The 15,182-nt window shown below is 35.3% G+C and overlaps 1 protein-coding gene across 1 annotated transcript in view; it reads left to right on the top strand.

Annotated features, from left to right (window-relative positions):
* Window positions 1–13,692, top strand: part of LOC145294073 (dynein regulatory complex subunit 10-like) — a 32,574-nt gene extending 18,882 nt beyond the window's left edge. Inside the window, exons 3-4 of the mRNA XM_080141091.1 lie at window positions 1,010–1,081; window positions 12,413–13,692. Of these exons, the coding sequence (XP_079997217.1) occupies window positions 1,010–1,081; window positions 12,413–12,694 (354 nt within the window). The 3' untranslated portion in view covers window positions 12,695–13,692. The remainder of the gene's footprint in view (window positions 1–1,009; window positions 1,082–12,412) is intronic.
* Window positions 13,693–15,182: the final 1,490 nt, after the last annotated feature.

Here is a 15,182-nt window from a genome sequence, read left to right as displayed (position 1 = left end):
TTTAATGGACATACACATACAACCCCATTACATTATTTAAATGGACATACACATACAACCCCATTATATTATTTAAATGGACATATACATACAACCCTACTACATTATTTAAATGGACATACACATACAATCTCACTTCCTTATTTAAATGGACATACACATACAACCCCATTACATTATTTAAATGGACATACACATACAACCCCACTACATTATTTAAATGGACATACACATACAACCCTACTACATTATTTAAATGGACATACACATACAACCCCACTACATTATACTATACACTCAAAACTTACCCATTGACTGTCAAGTTACTTCGCAAGTCTAAGTTAGAACTTAAATTAACCCCTAATTAATGAAAGACCTTTGAAATTGTAATTACATGCTTCATGTAATATGGAAGAAGTTCAAACTTGTCAATAAAGATGCTATAACACGACTAAACTGCTTTAGGGAGGTGGAAAATTTTCATCAATGTTGGCATCCTGACACAACGACCAAAGTTGGTGACACCACATTAACCATTACAAGTTACATAGGTAGAAGCGACTAAGCATTAAGGGGTGCATGATTAGTGCCGTGACTAAAAGTGAACGGAGAAAGATTACATTATTGGTGACAGTCATCGGTTATCAGTTATTGGACTGATGTGTATTCGGACCAGTGCATCAAAGAAATAGAATTTTCATCAGTTTTTCATGCTTAAGTTTAAAATAACTGTTAATTACATTATTTATGCATCTGTGGCATTTAAGTTTGATATACCATTTCATAGGTTTGATATACCATTTCATAGGTTTGTAACGTTTATGTTTGAAATAGCATTTTCATAATTTTGTAAAGTTTATGTTTAGAATAGCATTTTCATAGGTTTGTAATGTTTATGTTTGAAATAGCATTTTCATAGGTCTGTAACGCTTACGTTTGAAATAGCAGGGCCATAGGTCTGTTATGCTCAAGTTAACTGATGCTACAATCTCTTCTTAATTTAATTTAGCGGAACTACAAGGCTGAAACAGAGGTGGAAAACTGGATACAGAAGTACGATCAGGAAATGGGACAACTTCAGGTGAGATCTATATTTTCATGCAAACAGTTGATCCTTTTCTAAGGTAATTTTTCTTATAAATAAGATTCCAAAATACACCTGGGATAAGTATGACCTTTATTGAGGGCGACAACCCCCAACCGCACCCCACCCCAAAAAATAATACAACCCATGGGATCATTAATAAAATTTACAAACTTTTCCATAATCCAACCATATTTGATACAAATAAACTTCAGTCTCTGGCTGACTTGTTCATCAAGTTTTAGCTATGAATGTTCAACTACCTTTCTTTTATCGTTGTTCAATGCCACGTGGAGAACACTTTGGTGATCGTCTCATCAGTAGGTGGTGTGATCCTGAACTATCTTCACACTCTATTAAAACAATCTAAAAACTAATCCTAAACTGAAAAGTCCAAAATCAATCGCATCCAAGTGTACTTACAATGCAAAAGTTCACATTTGGAGCATATCATTGAATAGCACTACAATAAAAACTGTTAAACATTCATGACTGAATACGTGTGTGTATTTTTTTTTTATATACAAAGGAGTCACCGCTTATCAAGGCCCAAAGGTCATTCAAAGATAAGGGTTAATTAGTGTACGGTAGTCATTGGTACAATAGCATAGTAATTGTTAGCAATGGAAATTTAGGATAATTTGATTATTTAGGGGCACGGTTCAACAAGAACTTGTTTACATTGGACTTGAATATAACCATATTGTAGTCAGCTGGAAAGCAGGCAAACGGAAGAGACTTCCACAAGTGTGCAGTTCTAAGAAAGAAGCTTTGTTTATGGAATCCACGTTTAGGTTTAAGCACAGATAGGGAGTCGGGAAAATTATTGATAGTGGTTTTAGCTAGACGAATGTTTTTTGTAAAAGTTGGGCAAGGGGGCACCATAGATTGGATTTCAGAAGAGTACTTGCCATGAAAATAACAATAAAACAGAGACATGCTAGAAAAAAAAAACGTCTCTTCTGTGGGAAAGAGATTACAGAGAAGAGAAAAGGGCATTGCCTATCAGGTTTTTAATTTTGTCAAGGCAAGATAGGATCCTCCGAGCAGCTCAGATGTGACAACAGTACTCCATCCTAGAATGCACTTGGCTCTTATGCAGGTAGAGGCTTTCATCAGCAGTGAGATATCTACTGGAGCAGTAAAATGATCCAACTATTTTTCCAGTTAACTAAAACAGTTATTTGGTGTGCTCACCGCTATGCTTAAGCACCTACTGAGAGGCACTGGTGAGACTTGAACATCATGTTGTTGTCAGTGAACTAGACTCTCTGCAGGTGATAGATCCAGTTGTCCGGTTTGCAAGGATACTAATTTGATAATGTTTATAAATTTTAATTTTAGAACTATTTGAAGTCTTAAATAGCCATAAAGTGCAACAGGTAGCTGCTTCTGTGAACTATTGGTGGGTTTGAGAGCTGTTAGATCATGGACGACTGGAAAGCATAAGAATACTGGAAAAGTGTGGACTGCATTTGTTGTATATTGGGTTATATTGGAGGAGATGATATATTAAAACGTGTCATGTGTTATCTAGTGGATGCAAGATATATTGTTCTTTTAACAGACAGATAATAAACGTATAAATCGTATGTATGTTGTTTAGCCAGGAGGACATGATATTGACGTGTAAAGTGAGTCATGTTGTATCAGACTTATCACACGGGATATTTTTACAGTTCATATATAAGAATAATATATGCTTCATACCTTTTTCTTGAAGAGTTCTTTTAACTTCCTGCTGCTTCGTGATGAACCATGAAGCGATTAGCACCATCCAATTGAGACATCTGTTCTTATTTGTGATACCATAAAACAACTCTTTATATTTTTATAATATAAATTTATTACAGTTGTCTCAAATGGTTTTCACAGGATCTGCAGTTCGTCTACATGTTCTATTCTTACAGCTTTCTCCCTAGCTGTCTGTCCACCCCTGTCTAGACGTCTGTCCGCTCTAGTGGTCAATTCTCAACTCTCTGAAACTCTCCAAAACTAATTACATCACGTGTTCTCTTGCATCACCTAATTATGTGTCTCAGACTAACCTAATGTCCACAACTAGTTATTTGTTTATTTAAAACCCCAAAATAATGTTTACATCTATTTTCTATTTTCACATTCCTTTTGCGATTCACACGTCAATAATTTCTTCCCCAATTAAATTGTTTATTCTTCTAATCATAATAACTGATCCAGCGACCATCTGTCGCTCAAATCAATTAATAATAGTGCAATAACAATAATAATAATGTTTTGACCCTTGACCCCGCTTGCCACAGTTAACAGATACTATGCTATGATCACAGCCTAAAGGGTCATAACATTACACATTGTTGCAATATTTTTGATATAATAAATGGTTCTGATTGAGGAAAGTTGGAAGGTTCTACATATAGACAATGGCGATAGGAACTGACCAATCAAATGGAGCCACGTTCTGCTAGCAATCAATTAGAAACCAAAATTGCTCTATAAAAATATTGAATCTTTTAGTATTCTAGTACATAACTTTTTCATGTCAACACAAGAAAGATCAATGACCTAGTAGAAGTCATAAGTTTTATGTTATTCATAGTTATTATTGCCTTTAGTAAGGATTGAACCGTCAACCTCCAGACGATTGTTAAGTAGAAGTGATTGTTAACTAATGCTCACACCTGGTATGCTATATGTCATTTAGATGTTTCAACTTAAGTAATTTTGTTTTCTTTTTCTTTTTCTTTTGAAACAATAAATTCTCATCACTAGTTGTTATTTCTGATAATGAACAATGTACTTGGTTTTTATTTTTATGGAAATCGCCCCAAACAATGTGTGAAGCCACTTGATGTAAAGAGCTACCAAGATTAAAAGATGATTATCACAAAGATAGAGGATGCCTAGTGACCTTAGTTTTGAAAAGACCAATCAAATGGAGCCGTGGAGTAGTAGAAAAACAATCAGCAGGAAGAAAGTTTCACAAGCCTGCAGTTCTTGGAAAGAAGCTACTGTAACAGGAAGCTGTATTAAAATAAGTTTTCAAAACAGCAAATTGATGGCGACCAGTAGACCAACGAGTCAAACAAGCTGAAACAAAAGAAGCAGGGAATAAATTATAAACTATTCTGAAGAGCACATAGAAAAAAGGGTCAATCAAACTACAGATACGTTTCTGTACTTTGTCAAGAACTCTCAAATAGGACAGAGATTCACGAGCCCAAATATGATACTAGTCCTCCATAAATGGCAAAAAAAAGTATGAAACTTAACAGATCTATTGGATACAGGTTGAATGTTGATTTAAAAACTGCTTGATCCACAATGATTGTCTAGTATTTTGTTTACATCTAAAACTGAAACTGCCAGGAAAAAAACGAAGGCACATCACTCTTCTCTTTCATGGGGGTGCAAGGTAGATAACTCTACCTCTATCTGCAAGGTAGATAACTCTACCTTGTATATCATTTTTAGGCTGAGGGTCTAACACAGATACATCCTGAAAATAACCAATCTATGATCATGGGTGCTTACATAGCGTACTATATATATATATATATATATATATATATATATATATATATATATATATACATATATATATTAGTGATGGGACGATTCCAAAATTTTTCCTGATTCCATTGCAATTACCGATTCCGTTCTTAATTCCCAATTCTGATACAATTACCGATTCTGATTCTGAATCTTTATAAATCTCTAAATATTTAACTTCAGTTTCCGTTCTGTCTCCACTTGGATTTTCCAACCACTCTGTTGTATCTATTAAGATAAAAATGAAATGTAAAAAGTCTTTAGACATACCTCTCCATTGTACAGTATATCAAAAAGTTCCAGCGAAAACCTAACAGCCAGCCGGGGTTCTCTCCAGAATGTGCTGTTGCCATTGCGCTCAGAAATCACTTTTTCCATTGCTTCAAACATAATAGATGTGCTGAGACTAAAGCTGCTTTCAGAACTGCCAACAACCATTGTAAAAATGTAATAAAGTACGCAAGAGAGTTGTATGCTCAGTCCGTCAAGTCCAAAGTAGCTGAGCAGCAGTTTGGTTCCCACCAGTTTTGGCAAATAGCAAACAGAATCCTGAACAGAAACGTGGGCTCTATTCCAACTATCATCAATGGACCTGAGCTAATCTCGTCAGCGTCAAATAAAGCCAAACTATTTGCCAAGAATTTTGCAGCTAATTCTACCCTTTGCAACCAAGGTTGCCAACCCCCAATATTTCCTCCTGTATGAGAAAACACGCTATGCAATATACAAATATCTGTACATGATGCTGCCAAGCTAATCAAAAACCTTGATTCCAGTAAAGCAACCGGCCTTGCGGTATTCCAATTATAGTACTCAAAAAACTTCAATCAGAACTAGCGCCCATACTTACAAAACTATTTAAACATTGTCTTAAGAAGAATTACTTCCCATCACCCTGGAAAATCTCATCGGTTTGCCCTGTATTTAAGAATTCAAGTGATCAGTCATCTCCCTCTCGGTACAGGCCAGTAAGTCTCCTGTGCATCATGAGTAAGTTGCTGGAATCTGTGTTAAATAGAGAAGTAATCAACCCCCTCAACAAAAATAACCTTCTTAGTGACACACAATATGGTTTCCGTTCTGCTAGATCTATAGCAGATGTGCTTACAGTTATATCTCATAGGATTAGCGAATCTCTCGATGGAAGCAACCTTTCTAGGGTAATTGCTCTTGACATATCAAAAGCCTTTGATAGCGTATGGCACAAAGATTTACTTCACAAGATCTCCAGCTATGATATAGCTGGAAATGTCTTCTCAATTATTAAATAATTTCTCTCTGATAGGTTCATAAGAGCAGTAGTTGATGGGCAGAAATCAGAAGCTCACAATATTAATCCTGGGCCTAACTCTCTTCCTGATTTACATTCATGATCTTCCAAATCACATCCTTACATCATTCATAGACAGTTATGCTGATGACACTACCATCTATGGTAGCACATCTAAGACCGTAAACGACCAAGTTCTCTCTGATTCTCTCTCCTCTGATATTGAGCACGTGGTACAATGGGGAAAGGAGTGGCTAGTTACTTTTAATGCATCTAAAACCAAGCTTCTATCTTTATATCATCAACGCTCTGGCATCAATTGAAATGAATGGCTCTCATCTTGGTGAGGCCTCATGTTTTGACAAGCTTTGGGCTTGACATTCACTCCTGATCTGAAATGGAACACGTACATAAAATCTGTTGCCAAAGCCGCTGCAAAAATGGTGGGATCGTTCTATCGATCCAGTAAATATCTCACTGCTGATGCAACCCTCTATCTATATAAGAGCCAAGTTCATCCAAGACTGGAGTACTGTTGCCACATTTGGGCAGGAGTTGCTAGAAAAGACTTATCGTGCCTTGATAGAGTTCAAAATAGACTTCGTAGCCTCATAGGAGATATCCTTTTTTCTTCCCTGCAGCCTCTTTCTCACAGAAGAGATGTAGCGAGTTTAACTTTGCTTGATCGTTATTTTTATGGCAAGTGCTCGACTGAACTTAAATCTATGGTTTCCCCTCGCCAAACTTTCACAAGAAACACTCGTCTAGCTGAAAATACTATCAATAATTCCTCCCACTCTTTATCTGTGCCTAAACCTAAACGTACATTTCATGAACAAAACTTCTTTCTTAGAACTGCACGCCTGTGGAACTGTCTTCCATTTTCCTGTTTTCCAGCTGACTACAATATGGTTGTCTTCAAGTCCAATGTAAACAAGTTCTTGATAAGCCGTTCCTCTTAAGTTAAGAAATTTACTCAATTTCCATTACTGACAATTACTATATTGTCCAAGATATTGTCTTGATAAGTGGTGGTGCCTATATAAAAAAACAAAAAAACAAAAACAAAACAAACCTTATTTTTTCTCTGATTAGCGTCAAAACACACATTAAATGTGCAGATATTTTCTTAAATGTAAAAATATACTTGTGGGAGATGATCTATCGATTTTAGCTTCATTGGTGATTTTAAATCAATAAATATTTATTATTTCATCATTATTACCAGCAATGAAAGATTTTGCTTTAAACAAAATCAAATAAAAAAGACAATTAATTAACAGCTTTGGGATCAGAAAATCAGTAAAGAAGAAGAAATGGAGAGAGAGAGAAAAAAAAAATTAAATGGTGATAGAATTAAATATAAATTAGAAATTTATATTTAAATGGTGATAGAATTAAATATAAATTTCTAATTTATATTTAATTCTATCACCATTATACTTGTTCTCTCTCTCTCTCTCTCTCTCTCTCTCTCTCTCTCTCTCTCTCTCTCTGTTCTTCTTCTTTACTGATTTTCTTTAATTACACTTTGTTCTCGGCAGCCGTGTTGAAAGCATATCTTATTTTTCTTTTATTATTATTGCAATTTTTCCCCCATGTACATATTTGTGAATTATTCCACGGATTTCGGCCTCTTGGATTATTTTGGACCATCTTCCAATTACGCGATTTCCTTGGATTTTACTTGTGCGAATGGAAAATTAAATTAACTTTCTTGGATTTACATTTTTGGATTTTACCGTCATTGGATACTTTACCTTTCACCTGGCTGTCCATTCACATGTAATCACCTTTTCTTCACCATGTTCCCTCTGCTTCACTTTTTGTTATCAAGTAAGATCTTTGACTTACTTGCAGTTTCATCAAATACTTTTGTATGCAAAATCCGATCCCGCATTTTGCTAATTCCTACCCTCTGATGAGAAGGAAAGTATTTCTTCGAAACTCTGTGGATTAAGGACTATCCACTTATTAAGCGTTTCCTTTTCAGATTAAATATGTTTTTAACTCTTTTTCAAAGTGTTTTTTAACATGCTTTATTAACTATTTGTTCTTATTATAAGCTCTATCTCCTACTTGGTTTTATCGAGCTTTTACATCTGGTTGAGATAACTTTATAAATATTAATTCTTTAATATTTATAATATACTTTAGTTTTACCATCTTGGATCATTTTGGTAAATTTAATTGTAATTTTTATTTTATATATATATATATATATATATATATATATATATATATATATATATATATATGTATGTATGTATATATATATATATATATGTATGTATATATATATATATGTATGTATGTATATATATATATATATATGTATGTATATATATATATATATATGTATGTATATATATATATGTATGTATATATATATATGTATGTATATATATATATATACATATATATATATATATATATATATATATATATATATATATATATATATATATATTTAAATAGGGTGCATACCTTTATAACTATTTGCTAATATTTTCTCTCCTCTGATGAGATAGTAGACATCGAAACCCTATAGGTTAAGGAGATTAATTTTCTAAAGCATTCTTTGTCTTGCTTAGAATAATAAAAATTCTTTCATATGAAACTCAACCACTTCATTTCATTTCAATGAGAGTTTTTTTAAAATTCATTGAATTACAATTTAATTTATTTGCTCTATCTTGCATATCGAGCAATTCCTGTTTAGATGGGATAACTTATAGAATATTACTGCCAGTAACATTTTGTAAACCTGTTGTATTATGGTGTGGCTCCCAGGTTGGGAAATCGTAATAGTGCGTAGGACTCCCTGACAATGGTACATAGCAGTTTTAGTTACGTCGATCGTCCGTAGGTTCACTTGTTTACTAGGCGGTTGTGATGACAACGAGTTAAGACTAGTGAGTTATCTCACCTTAGACTGGCACTTTTTCCTTATCTTGCCTCTCGTCAATTGTCAAAAATGTCATAACAACGTTGAACCTGAAAAACAAAGTGGTTGACGACTTAGAACGATCAGCTGTAACTTAAAAACATGCATTAAAAGACGTAAGTCACAATTGTGTTTGTTTTTGTATAAAATTATATTTTACAATATAGTTACAATTTAAAACAAATCGTCTTTTTTCTTTTGGTGGTTCTGAAGTTCACAGTTAGCAGTTTTTCTCACAGTGCTCTGAGGAGGGAAAATTGACGCTTCGACAATACGGTCTTCAACAACACATGCCGTGTTTCTCTCTCTCTCTCTGTTCTATCTATCTCCTCTGCTCTGCTGATTCACCGTTTTTATTGGCATTTTGTCGCTTTGTTTTTCTATCCACGCGTCCTGTCAATCGGTTGATACATGTGTTCTTAAGTCACGTTTTGACCTCAGAATAACATTCGATTTTGTCTAACGGAGCGACACGTGAATTTCCCACTCATGCCAATATCTGTAATTCCAGAGCTTACGAGGAATGTCACGTTTATTTGTTTTGTAAACAAAAAGATCGTCGTCCGATTTCTCTGTTTATGACGTAAGCCCTTCCTCTTTTCAACAGGTAGACAATCGATTATTCGATGCCCACTCTTTTAAATCTTTTATTAAAGTTTTTTCTTTTCAGTTATGTATGATGGTTCCAGCCATTCATTACATAACAAACCTACAATCTCACGTTTCCATAGCAGCTGATTGTTAAATAAAAACTATTCTGAAGTATATATATATATATATATATATATATATATATATATATATATATATATATATATATATATATATATATATATATATCCTCTCATGCTGCAAAAGAAGCTTGGCTTGGCAGTTGCGATGCTCCAGTTATGTTGATTTTCATACAAAGGATGAACGAGTTGAGCTCTTAACAGAAGCAAAAGATGAACGCGATATGAAACAGTCATTCTAAACAGAGAACCCAGGCAGAAGTTACCCCACTTGACAAGATGGGCATGTAGATTTTGTCAGAGCATCCAGCTAGGAGAAGGAAACATTTTTGTAATACTTATGCTCTACATCATATCTTTATATATTATTTAATTGGAATTTATTATTCAGATGAGTATTATTTATTAATTTATTTTTATTGTGGACTATTGTCCTCATCTTTTTTTGTTGTTGTTTCACAACGTTTCGGACAACTATTCATCTGACCTTCATCAGGTGGTAACTGCGACGGGACAGGAACTCTGAATCTTCTAACAACTATGGAAGGCAGTAATTGCTGAGGATGCTGTTAGAAGATTCAGAGTTCCTATCCCGTCGCAGTTACCACCTGATGAAGGTCAGATGAATAGTTGTCCGAAACGTCGTGAAACAACAACTAAAAAAGATGAGGATAATAGTCCGCAATAAATAAATTAATCATGTCTTTAGTTGTCTTGTTCCCGGCTTGTCATTAAAACTAAATTTTGTAGAACGAGAGTATGCTGTGTGTGTCATACAAGCGCACAACACAGCTATCTATATTTACATCAAGACATACACAATGAAGAAAATATTTCTTGCAAATTATAGTGGAGTGTGCAGGTCTAACTTATCTTAATAGAGTCTCTTTTAAAAAAAAAAAAAAAACAGGAATCATGTGACGCAAATTAGAAGACGGCTTCTCATTGGCTGTATCCATTTCCATCAGATAAAGCTTAATTTGCCTTTTTGAAAGGACCGTAGTATCAGGACTGAGTTTTGTTTTGGTAAATGCGGTGGGAATGACTAGTATAAGTGTCTTGTTTTGGTGAATGAAATGTTAGGGTTGACCACTGTGACTAAAAGGCAGTCAATCAGCATGAGCTGTTTAGGTCATCACAGCCTGCATATCAACTCCGAGATGGTCACGTTGTTGATCGTATTTTGTCTAGGAAGAGAAATTTTTTTTTTTTTTTACAAAGGAATCACCAGTTATCAAGGCCCAGACGCCACTCGAGGATAATGGTTAAAGAGTGCACAGTAGTCAAACGAGTGTTTCTCGTGAATGTTTGGCGGGTGGGGTGGGGACCATAGATTGGAGCTCAGATTAGCACTTGCCATGAAAATAACGATAAAACAGAGACTGGCTCGCAACGTCTCTTCTATGAGAAAGAGGTTGCAAGGAAGAGAAAAGGGCATCTCGCACTAGGCTTACAAACTCTATTTTGAACTCTGTCAAGGCAGGATAAGCAGCTCCTGCCCAGATATGGCAACAATACTCCATCCTTGGACGTACCTGGCTCTTATATAAGTAGAGAACTGCATCAGCAGCTAGATAGATTAGGTTGGTAGGTTGCCATTGCTTTCTGTACTCATATTGGCCATCTTACACACAGTAAGCCCTGTTGTCACTTATGTGAAATCATCCAGCCAATATTCCAGATTCCAAATCTGTTCGCTACCACTGATTGTCGTCTGCAAGTTTTCAGGCATCAAAAAAGAAGACATCCATCAGTCGACTTGCCCCACCAGATTTTCCAGACATTTCATCAGATAAGGTTTAATTCACCTTTTTGAAATGGCCCGAAGAATCAGCATTTACTGGTGTAAGACACAAAGATTCAGGACATTTTTAGGTGCAACTTTGGCTTGATATCTACAAGAAAAAAATATCTATCCTGTACTACACCTTTCATAGTTTTTTTAATATATAAATCGTTTCTTTCAGCGATGATCTTTCAATTCTTTGTCTACGTGTTTCTGTATTGAGATTAACAAAATTTTGCCGATGATTTATGAGAAAATATCGAAAATGATTCGGTTCAAAGCTCTCCATTCGTTTGAATAGATTACTGAGCCTTCAGTGATTTCTCGTTTAATAATTGGCTAAAGTGTTGCACAGTCTCTTCTTTGAAAATTGGTGTTAGGCTTCCAGGCTAAACTAATTAGAAATGTTTTCCTTCAGTATGAGATGTAGAGAGCATAAGAAAGTGTAGACATTGTACCAAAGTAGATTCATGGTACATAAATAAGAAACCAAAATGTCAATTATTTTACTTTAGAAGGTACAGTAGGATACGGTGGGTCTAGGATACGTTTTTTTTTCAGGTTACAATGTTGAATACGATGTTTTTCCGGCCGTTGGTTACAGTATTTGCCCCGCCTTATGGTGTTATTTATAATGTCATTTGATTATATGCATGTGTATTATATACTGTATTGTATTTTGTTACTAATTTTTAATGCCGTATCCCGGGGTTCTACTGTAGTTTGAAGAGCGGAAAGCTGAGATTTAACTATGCTATGTATTTTTTTTTTTTTTCAATTTTATGATTGTACAATTATTGTGACTTGTTCTCATTTGAGATTTCCTGTGATGTCATTCCTTTTAACCATGTTTAACTTAATTTCAAGTAAAAGTTTTCTACGTCTGCATAACTAGTCTTGATCATATCACCTAATAGTCGTGAGAGTAGCAGTAAATTTGATTTCTTCTTCTTCTTCTTCTTCTTCTTCTTCTTCTTCTTCTTCTTCTTCTTCTTCTTCTTCTTCAGTAGCGGCAGCAGTTTTAATAGATTTTAATAACTATCGAATATCATTATTCTTGCAGGAGGAGTTCGAGATCATCGATGAGATTTACAAAAGCGAGAAGAAACAACTGTGTGAACTGGAAGAGAGATTTGCCACATTACAGAAAGAATACCTCATCATAATTGACGAGCGAGAAATGGCACGTCGGGCGCGCGAGGAGTCGGAAAGGAAGATGATCCTGATGGTGAAGGCTGCCACCACAATCCAAGCATTCTGGCGGTCGTTCAAGGTTCGCGCAATAATGAGGGCCAAAAAGAAAAAAGGAAGCGGACCCGGAAATGGAAAAAAGAAGAAGAAATAGACTTTTATATACAGAAAAAGAATGGATCTGTTCTCTTTCTTTTTACTTAAGCTCATATATTTTATCTCTACTAATTATATAAAAGGAACTTTTGTGTGTGTGTGTGTGTGTGCGCGCGCGTGTGTGCGTGTGTGTGTGTGTGTGTGCGTGTGTGTGTGTGTTTGCGTGCGTGCGTGTGTGTGTGTGCGTGTGTGTGTGTGCACGCGCGTGTGTGCGTGCGTGTGTGCGTGTGTGTGTGTGTGTGTGCGTGCGTGCGTGCGTGCGTGTGTGTGTGTGCGTGTGTGTGTGTGTGTGCGCGCGCGTGTGTGTGTGCGCGTGTGCGTGTGTGTGTGTGTGTGTGTGTGTGTGTGTGTGTGTGTGTGTGTGTGTGTGTGTGTGTGTGTGTGTGTGTGTGTGAGTTAATTCCCTATGAAATCGGAAATGGCTGTGCCGGTTTTTATGAAATTTCACACGAAGATATTTTATGTACCTGGTAGCGTTCTTAGATAAGTTTTGTATCGAAATGTCTTCAAGTATCGATAATCGATAATCGATAATCGAAAAAATCTGTTGAAAGAAGGTCCGGGCGATTTGGATCAAAGTGAACACCTCATACAGCATAACGTCACAAGTGTGTTTGATAAGTTTTATTACCACATAAGCAGAAAGGCTCGGCCTATGAAATTAACAGGTGGTTCTTTGATATGACAGGGGGACGTTCGAAATGAATGTTTCTGTTTAGTGCATGATTGAAGTATGATACTTGACTTTAGAATTTTAAAAACTTTAATTCAAGTCATTCTATATAAAAAAATAATTTTATAAAATCAACAGTAGGTTTTCTATAGTCCAATGTAGACAATAATGTATTGTGCACATAGTTACTGTGGGGAGGCATGTGAAACTTCCTCCCGGTGCACCGCAATGTGTCCTTAACTAGAGCAGGCAATCAAACAATTTGATTGAAAAATGGGCAATTTCACCGATTTCGATGACAATAAACATATGGGAGTGTGAAATATTCGTTGATCATTATTTAATCCCGAGCAACATCGAGTTTCCCTGCTAATATCTATCTATCTATCTATATATATATATATATATATATATATATATATATATATATATATATATATATATATATATATACAGTGATGATCATATTTATTGGCACGGTAAAATAAAAGTTAAATTTTGTCTAATAAATTCTAAAAAAGGGATTAAATTAAAGAAAATAACAAAGTATATTATGTATTTTTAACTGGCCTTTCCGATGCAGCAATCGGATTTTAGAAAAAATAAATAACAAAGGAACAACAAACATAATTGCAAAAAACCCTTGTTCAAAATTATTGGCACGGCTTTGTTTTTCTTTTAGTATCAGTATAATATCAATCAATTTCCGGTTTACGTGCTTTCTGAACTTTTTTATAGCCATATTATGCTTGTTTAACGCTAATTCAGTGAATAATTTTTTTCAGATAATTTTTAGATAGCGATTTATTTAAACTATTATAAGTGACTAAATTATAATTTTCAATCGCCATGGTTAAAACTAAGGAACACAGCGAAGACGTCAGGAAGCTTGTTGTAGCATGCCATACCAATGGGGAGGGCTATGATAAGATTTCAAAGAAGCTAAACCTTCCCAAATCCACTGTTAGAGCCATAATAAACAAGTTCAAATCGCAAGGCCACGTTATGAGTTTAGAGGGTAGAGAGAGAAAAAGGATTCTTTCCCCAAGAGATGAACGGAAAATTGTTCGACAAGTAAAACAAAACCCAAGGATCTCTGTTGGGGAGATTGTTGATGAACAGTGCACCTCTGGAGTGAATGTATCTCGACATACAGTTGGTAGAGTTTTGAAGAGAGCTGGTTTAAAAGCATGTCGTCCGAGAAAGACTCCCTTATTGAAGCCTATGCACCTGAAAGCAAGGCTAGCCTTTGCAAAACGTCATATTGATAAAGATGTTGCATTCTGGAAACGTGTTCTATGGACTGACGAAACGAAAATAGAGTTATTTGGCCATAATAAAGTGTCTTATATTTACAGAAAATCTGGCGAAGCTTTCCTGCCTAAGAACACCATACCCACAGTGAAGCACGGTGGAGGCAGTTTGATGTTTTGGGGATCCTTTGCTGCCTCTGGACCAGGGCAACTTGTTAAGGTCACAGGTAGCATAAAAAAGGAAGATTATGTTAAAATATTGGATGAAAACCTGAAAGACTCTGCTAAAGAGCTCTCACTTAGTCGTCGTTGGTGGTTCATGCAAGATAATGACCCAAAGCATTCGGCTAAACTGACTAAGAAATGGCTTGAGGACAATCATATTAATGTTTTGGAGTGGCCATCACAAAGCCCAGACCTTAATCCAATTGAAAATTTATGGAGAACATTAAAATTGAGGGTAATGCAAAGGAAGCCTAAGAATCTTATTCAATTGGAGGATTATTGTCAGGAAGAGTGGGCTAAAATTACTACTGAAGAGTGCAACAACTTGGTTGTAA

Source organism: Euprymna scolopes, chromosome 2 (genome assembly GCF_053919585.1).
Source record: "Euprymna scolopes isolate OS-2025 chromosome 2, ASM5391958v1, whole genome shotgun sequence".
Taxonomy (NCBI): Eukaryota; Metazoa; Mollusca; class Cephalopoda; order Sepiida; family Sepiolidae; genus Euprymna; species Euprymna scolopes.
The sequence above is the reverse complement of the archived record's forward strand: the minus strand, read 5'-3'. Positions and strand labels throughout refer to the sequence as shown.